This window comes from Phocoena phocoena, chromosome 14 (assembly GCF_963924675.1).
Source record: "Phocoena phocoena chromosome 14, mPhoPho1.1, whole genome shotgun sequence".
In the NCBI taxonomy this organism is placed as follows: Eukaryota; Metazoa; Chordata; class Mammalia; order Artiodactyla; family Phocoenidae; genus Phocoena; species Phocoena phocoena.
In genome coordinates this window covers 389,331-397,753 of record NC_089232.1, presented here as the reverse complement: position 1 = coordinate 397,753, position 8,423 = coordinate 389,331, and the positions used below count along the sequence as shown (strand labels likewise).

The following is an 8,423-nucleotide window of genomic DNA, read 5'->3' as shown; positions in this document are numbered from 1 at the left end:
GCTCAGCGCTGCAGCGCTGACCGGGCTTGGGAGGCCAGGCTACCTGCCCTCAGGGACTCACCGACTCTCCCGCTCCCACCTTCCAGAGGCTGGGCATTACTGATCCTGAGAAGAAAGTGCAGAGCTTTTTCTGTGATGCTTGTAACTTTACTAAACCGCAGAAATGCAAAAATGGAATTTTTGAATTTAAATGCAGTTGGTCCTGATAAGCTGTGCTACAAAATGAAAGGTTTTATTTGCAACTTAACGCAAATTCATGAAAAAAATACACTGCTCAGAATCTGACATGGGCTGAGTAAAACATTCTGTTATCTGAAAAATACTGCTAATATACCTCTGTCTTAAAATAATTCAAACATATAATTAAATTCTCATAGTTCTGGTAAGATGTTTAAGATCATGGCTTGCAAAAAGTTACAGTAATTTAAATGCAGTTTAGTGAAGATGTAGATACATTTTATTTGTCAGGTGTAAATATCAGTTTCATTCCGAATATTCAAGTACAAAAAATGAAAACTTGTGACTGTTAAGAAAAAGTTAGAAGCCATTAAATCGTTCTGCAAATACTGAGGCACTGAATTCAAATATCCTTTACAGTACGAATTATCTAAATTTTTATCTTGAATATTCAGATGATGTTCATAGTAACCTTTTTTAGAAATATTTTTAATAAGATGATTCAACTTTATTATTTATTTTCCCTGGAAGACAGTTTGCAACAAGTATGTAATACAGACTCACGCAAACAGTGTGAAGACACCCAGTTCCAAAGGTACTTATCACCAGAAAAGGGCTTATTTACCTGAGTGTTTCTGCTTTCAACAAACATGTTGTTTCATCACAACAACCCATGGACCACAACACTGAAGCACGTATTATGTAATTTGATGCAAAAGCTCAGGATCATGTTACCAATTGGATAATTGTATGAAAAATTTTAAAGTTCTATAGAACTATTGAGCTTAGAGTTTCAGGTACATAATACGTTTTAAAACATATTCCGCAAAGTTTACCTTTAGTATGTACACAAAAGGTTCATCTTGGAATATGTATGCAATCAGAGCCGCAATATAAACGAGTCCTGTACTTTCAAAGGCACCGACACTCTTGTCACAGCAAAGTGACAGCAAGCACTGGGCAGCAGGAGAAATGATCTCGGTTCATCACAAACCAACAACTTAAACTTCTAACAGTGCGCGAGTAACGTCATCCAGTCTGGCTTATGTACTGACCTCATACTTCAACTGTGGCCTTTTGCCAGATATAGAGTAAGTGATACAGCGTAAGTGATACAGCAAATAAAAACAGCAAGAAAATCAAAGCATACTTCTCACAGTTTAATAACTTTGCTTGTGATGATCTTCTGTGATCTGGAACCTTTGTTTTACATAAAACTGGAGCTGGAAAGAGAAAAAAAACCTTTTGATTGGTACAACAGAAAACTATATAGGAATAAAAATCACTTGTTTTACAAAGCTTTTACAGAAAGAGCAGATGTACATCGAGGATATGATAGGATATCTAGCCATGGGACTCTGGAAAAGAAAAGAAAAAACAAACACCAAAATTTCTTGAGGGGAAATTTTTCTGAGCTCTCAAACTATGGGCTTGGCCCTGATTTTGCAAACAACAGCCCATACCTTACTTCCGCGAGGTGATTGTAAATGGTTTTTCGCGTATGGCATAAAGTCAGGGGAGTCCAAATCTAGTAACACTGGACTAAGTTGAGATGATAAGATAAAAGACCCCTTAGCTTTATAATTTGAGGCACACTGAAAAGAAGTTATATTTATACACTTTGGTCCTATGGATCCGAGGGTTCCACATCTGAGGATTCACCTGACTGAGGATCGAAAATACAATATTTGGGAAAAAATAACAGAAAGTTCCAAAAAACAAAACTTGAATTTGCCACTTGCTGGCAACTATACCTAGCATTTCCATTCTATTTACATTGTATTAGGTGTTATAAGTAATCTGTAGATGATTTAAAGTGTACAGGAAAATGTGCATAGGTTCTTTGCGAAAATTGTGCCATTGTATATGAGGGACTTGAGCATCTGTGGATTTTGGTGTCCGCGGGGCATCCTGGAACCAGTCCCCTCCACAGATGACGAGGGTGGTTAACCTTTTGAAATTCAGTGTATTCATTTTTTCTAGGCTCTGGGGGTGGATACATCAACGGATAAAACAGAGATCCACTCCCTGGAAGAGCTTATGTGAAAAGATCATACATGAGAATTCCTTCTTCCCCAAAACCATAAAATCCAGAGGCCAATTAAATGCACCCAAAACCGTGTGGATTTACTTCTCCATAGTTCAAAAATGGAAAGCTATCATCATGGGCAATGTTATGTTCTCCCACCTTTCTGAAGGTGACCAGTCTGAAATATGATGTGGCCATAAACCTGAGGGCTGCCCTTTGGAGCACGGGAGAACCTGAGCTCCCCACGTGGAGGGGGCTGGGTGCTCAACAGAGCGAGCAAACAGGCAAAGTGATGAGGACATTTAAGTGGGAGAAATAAATGAAAAAAAGGAAGAAAAAAACCCTTGTTTTCTAAGACTTCGGTTACGTTGTCTTTAACACATACCCCAGACCTACAAGCCTTGGGACCATCCCCCACCTGCTACCAAGGCCGCCCCGATGCACGGGGGCCCTCTCTACCTTCCTCTGCATCTTTACGTCCACCACTCGTTTCACAAGCTCTGACATCAAAGCACAGGAGTTCCAATCGATAGCCTGGTTCCCTTATTAAAATAAGAATTCTCATAAAATCATTATCAGAATTTGTTTTAAAAAAGTAAACCTAAGAATTACTTTTTTTTTAATCAACTATTATGTCTATGATTCCCCAATATACAGCCTCTGTCAGGCATGAAATGTGACATAACTAACGGGGGGAGGGGTGGTCAGCAGTTACTAGACGTGCCCTGGAGCAGCCAGTGTCCCAAGGTCGCTGACCCTTACGTGTTGTAGCAGATTTTTATTTCGTTCATTCACTTCAGACTTTCACTCAAGGGTGCACAGAGCACGGAAGACGTGCCAGGTGCCCTTCTAGCTGCTGGGGAATCAGCACAGCAAGAGGGACGAGCTCTCTGCTCTCAAGGAACTGATGCTTTAGCTGCAGGAGCAGATGGGAGTAAGGGTGAAGCGCCCTGAAGGTCGGGGCAGTGAGACAGGCGTGGGGTGGGGGGCGCTTACTTCTTGCGGTCCTTGTCCTTCCGCACGTTACCACCCGGGGTCATAAAGGGCTGGCTTTGGTATATCTCGGAGGTAGCTTTCTTCTTAGAGAAGGCGATTATTTCTTCTTCCAGAAGTCTTCTCTTCTCCTCAAGCCTCAGCTTCTCCTCTTGGTGTACTCTCTTAAGGTGCTCAAACTTGGCCTGGAGCTATGAAGTGAAGTACGGTTCCCGCTGAGGGACGTGCTGGGGCAGCCCATGCCCCGGCACCTCCCCACTGCAGCCCTGCTCACGCGGCCCGCACAGTGACATGTGGAATTGCTCTAACTTTAACTCTGAATGAGCTGCCATGCAGAAAACGCATGAACAAAACATAAAAACAGCCTCATGCACAAACCTCAGTTTTTTAAACGTTTGACCTCTTAGAGTTTTTCTTTTGCTCTACATTTTCCCCACAAAGCCTCTTCAAATAAAGTTTCAAAAATCCATTCTTAATAAAAGTGAGGGACAAATTACAAAAGCAAGTTATCAAAAAGAGGGAAAAAAGCCCTTATTTTCCAAATAAATTTACTACGCGGTAGTGAAATAGCTGTTGACTATACTGGTGAACCTGTTTGGAAAGCAAGTGTCCAATTAAATCAAGAACCTTAAAATCTGTGATGTTTTTCCCATGGTCATTCACCTTCTTGAAATCTAAACTAAATCAAAAAGTCCTGAATTTAGATTAAAGTTTTATACATAAATATACAGTTGACCCTTGAACCTTGCAGGGTTGAAGATGCCAAACCCCGCTGGTTGAAGATTCGCGTGTGTCACAGCTCCGTAAGCACAGACGCACCGGTGCAGTCCTGTGGACTCGGTGAGTGAGAAACACCCACGTATAAATGGGCCCGTGAAGCTCAAACCCAGGTGGTTCAAGGGTCAGCTGCACTGGCTGGGTTTACACCATAATTGGGAAAATATACCTGTGTCTCTAAGAGAGAGAACATTTTAAAAGTCACTTATGCTAAATACACTCGGTGCAGTCATTAAAATGAGTTTTGCCAAAGTTTATAACAGTACAACATGAGAATTCCCTGGTTTGATTGTTGTTTATCTGAAAAAAGATCTAGAGACTTCAGCAGGTTCCTTACGAATCGGCTGTGGTGCCAAGAACACAAGCACAACATCTAGAATCTACATCAAAAAAATAACTTTGTTTTTGGTTCTCTGGTCTGGTCAGATAAATTTTCAATTAGTATTTTCAGTTCTGGGCAGCAACCTAACATTTGTACAAAAAGTAGGACTTGGTTTCCAGAAAGGATGGCTTAGGATCACTGAGGAAATTCATCAGAGGCTGAGGGCAGAGAGAGCAGAGAGCTATGCTGCTTCCTAATAAAAATCAGATGTTCCAGATACGGAGCGGGCTGGCGAGTGAACCGGCAACCTTGAAGGCAGAGTTTACAGGATAGGGTTGACACAGATGAAGTAAGGCCCGAAGATTCTCTTATTCCTGAGGATGTCATTTCCAGAGGGATCAGTTCCTTAGTATTTGCTTATGTAAGTGGTTCCTTATAAAGGAAGGAAGCATGCTCTTTCTAAAAAGAAACATAAATAAATCGGTGGTATGAATACACAGGCTGGCAGCTCTCTGAGCGTGCGTGCACCCCGTGGATTTGGGAGGGGAGCGGGGCAGCTGGCGGGTGACGCCTGGAAAGAGAGGCCACAGGGCAGATTTACGTTATGTGAACAGAGATACATCTCTGACAGACACTTAAACGGAGGGTGCACACTTTATATCCTTAAATATCCTGAAAGGTTATGGAGTACTTCATATATCATTTATGAGGTTGACTAAAAATTCCAGGAAAACTATGAAGAGAAAAACGTCTTAGAAAGGGGTCAGGGGGAATGTGCCTTATTCACATTCTGTGGAGTTCATGGCTTTCGTCAGTGACAGTCTGCTCCACCTGCAGGAAGCGCTCGCTCACAGCTCCAATATTCACTACAAGGCCTTTACCTCAGACACGTTTTCAAGTTCTTCTGTGCTGTTGAACTACTCCCGGACGCTCTGAAGCCTCTGTGGCCCATGCGGTCCGCTGCTGTCTCTTGTAAACCTGCTTCTAGGGACACTGTACATGCTGTTGCTCAGTGATCCTTTTTAAAGCATCCATTTAAGAAAGTGAATACCAGAGACAACATTCCTCTCCTGCCAGACTAGTCAGTGTCTTTGACCTCTGTACTTGGCTGGAGACCCCGGAAGTGTCGCTGACGAGCACCTCGCTGCTCATCCTGGACTCCCCACGTCCAGGTTCTAGTGCAGCTGTACTTGTTTACTGAAAATTATCTAGAATACTTTCAGAAACAGGAGAGGCATAAATACTAAGTGAACAACGAACCAAGAAACAGACTTGCATATAAAATTCAGAAGTAGTAACATTTTAATGTTGGTCAAGCACTTCACCTGAGGGGTAAATATAAAGTGCACTTTTCCTTGTGGTGGGGAAGGGCTGTGCATCCAGGATGATGTTAACAGAAGATGCACAGAAGAAACCATTTAAACAGTATCCTGACATGATATCTGTCCTGAGCATCTGCCTACTCTAGTTACCTGACGTTCACTGCATTTTCAGCTAACTGTACTATACATGAAAATCGGCCCAATTCATACAAGGTGAATTGCCAAGGATATTTTAATAACAAGGCCATCTAATACAGACTTAAGTAACGTTTTGGGTTACCTGCCAGTATCTTATTGATGTAACTAGCTTTGAATGTCCCACTTTGCCCAGTAGAGACCTGGTTTACACCTACCTATTGTCCAGTGTAACTACTAAAAAGCCTCCTTTCCCTCTAAAACTGCACTTGCACTGATGGTAGATTATATGGTCCTCCTTGGTCCTTCAACTGATGGCTCTTTTTTTAAATTTTAAAAAAAATTTTTGGCTGTGTTGGGTCTTTGTGGCCTTGTGCAGGCTTTCTCTAGTTGTGGTGAGCGGGGGCTACTCTTCATTGCGGTACACAGGCTTCTCATTGTGGTGGCTTTTCTTGTTGCGGAGCACGGGCTCTAGGCCTGCGGGCTTCAGTAGTTGTGGCTGTGGGCTCTAGAGCACGGGCTCAGTAATTGTGGCTCGCGGGTTCTAGAGTGCAGGCTCAGTAGTTGTGGCACACGGGCTTAGTCGCTCCGCGGCATGTGGGATCTTCCTGGACCAGGGCTCGAACCTGTGTCCCGTGCATTGGCAGGTGGATTCTTAACCACTGCGCCACCAGGGAAGTCCTAACTGACGGCTCTTGAGTTAATCATCACTCATGCGAGTGAAGATGACCCCCAGATGCCCTGCACCAGACCTGACTCTAACGTACCAGCCTTGCAGGATGAAACTGGTCATGAGGGAACTTACTAATATTATTGTAATATTAATGAAACAGGCCAGTAATCTGCTTCTAAACCTATGTAATTAAAAGTTTAGAACTCTTGTGACAACTTGGTTTAAACTAACTTCATTAGTTTTAACATAATGTTCTTAACATGAAACCGCTTGAATCACAAAAATAAACATCTATGAAGCACCTACTGATAAATAACACTTCTCTTTTTCTTTCAACCATTTGGTCACCCTCAATTTTCAATTTCCTTTTAAACAATATGCATTTAAGCAAAATATTCTTATGTGGGGTTTGAAAAATTAAAATTCAACTATAAACCACTTCTACATCTTCTCTCCTCACTGGAGAAACTGAGAACCATGATGTATGAGAGAGAAACTCTTACAAGAGAAGCATCTAGTAATCAAAAGAAAAATCAGCACCCTATTTCCTACTCATCACAACTCCTTCCTCAATATTTGTATTTAAAAATAACTCCAGGGACTTCCCTGGTGGTCCAGTGGTTAAAAATCTGCCTTCCAATGCAGGGAACGCGGGTTCTATCCCTGGTTGGGGAACTAAGAACCCACATGGCGTGGGGCAACTAAGCCTGCATGCCACAACTACTGAGCTTGTGTGCCACAACTAGAGAGGAGCCCATGCATGCACCGCAACGGAAGATCCTGCGTGCCGCAGCTGAGACCCGACACAGCCAATAAATAAATAAATATTTTAAAATAAATAAAAATAACTCCAAACTAGGGACTGTTTTCAAATAAGAGACTGAACAAAACAGAACACCCATATGCAATGAGACCTAAGATTGAATTCTGGTTCAAAAACAAAAAATCACCGAACAGAAAGCAACAATAAAAGACAATCTTGGGACGAGTGGGGAAATTTGATTGTGCACTGGGGATTAGGAGAGTCTGTGGCATTGCTATTCCTTTTCTTAGGTGTAGTACTGGTACTGTGGTTATGGAGGAAAATGCACCTGAGCTTCAGAGATGCATGAAAGTGCCTGTGATAAAGTGTTGTGATGTCTACAACCAGCTTTCAGACAACCAGGGAAACACACACACTAAAGACGGCAAAATGTCTATCCTAAATCTAGGTCTGGGGAGGGACACAGGTACCCCGTACTTTCACTTTCCCATTGTTTGAACTTTTTCAAAATAAAGATCAAAATTCAAATTATAAACAAGATAGATTATTTTACAAAACCACTTACTACAGGGTTTATTGAAATAGCAAGTACTATAAGGGTACTTAATACATTTGTAGCATTAAATTACTTTACAAATAACTCTTCAGGAACTCTTACATCAGCAAGTTCATTTGTATTAACATTTCTGTCTTCTCTTAGAGATTCCTTTGTGACCCTCATCTTAAATGTGGCCATTTATTTAAAAGCAGCCATTACAGTAAAGTCTACAGAAAATACCTTAACTCAAGTAAAACTAAAACTGATCCTTGGAGAACCAGAAGCAAACCAAACTCACTGCGGATGGTTTTGCGCCCAGGCTGCCCAGACCACCCACCTCCAGGAAGCCTGACTTCAAACTCAAGGGCTAGTTAACAGCTCTCAGAGTCACCTACTTCAAACAACAATCCCAAGGACTCAAAACTCTCAGAAAAGGCTTTATCAAGCCACAGCTAAAACACTTCTGGCTCCTGGTTAAGGTATTTCAAACGCTTCTTAGTAACCTAGTCCTTTACAAGTCCTCGATAAACCACTTCTAATGGAAGACACCTTGTTCAAAAAGGCAAAAATTTTTGTTTCCAGCCTGTGCTTTTTTTTGGAAGTCTGCATCCAAAGAGTACGTGTTAAAATACAACAGCTACTTTTTAAGGAACAACTAGTTTTCAAAACCATCTCGGAATTCTTGAGATAATTA

The 8,423-nt window shown here is 41.7% G+C and overlaps 1 protein-coding gene across 1 annotated transcript in view; it reads right to left on the bottom strand.

Moving 5' to 3' along the window:
• Nucleotides 1-441: 441 nt before the first annotated feature.
• Nucleotides 442-8,423, bottom strand: part of SEPTIN10 (septin 10) — a 52,882-nt gene continuing 44,900 nt past the window's right edge. Inside the window, exons 10-11 of the mRNA XM_065891389.1 lie at nucleotides 3,203-3,390; nucleotides 442-1,400 (exon numbers count right to left, since the gene is read on the bottom strand). Of these exons, the coding sequence (XP_065747461.1) occupies nucleotides 1,385-1,400; nucleotides 3,203-3,390 (204 nt within the window). The 3' untranslated portion in view covers nucleotides 442-1,384. The remainder of the gene's footprint in view (nucleotides 1,401-3,202; nucleotides 3,391-8,423) is intronic.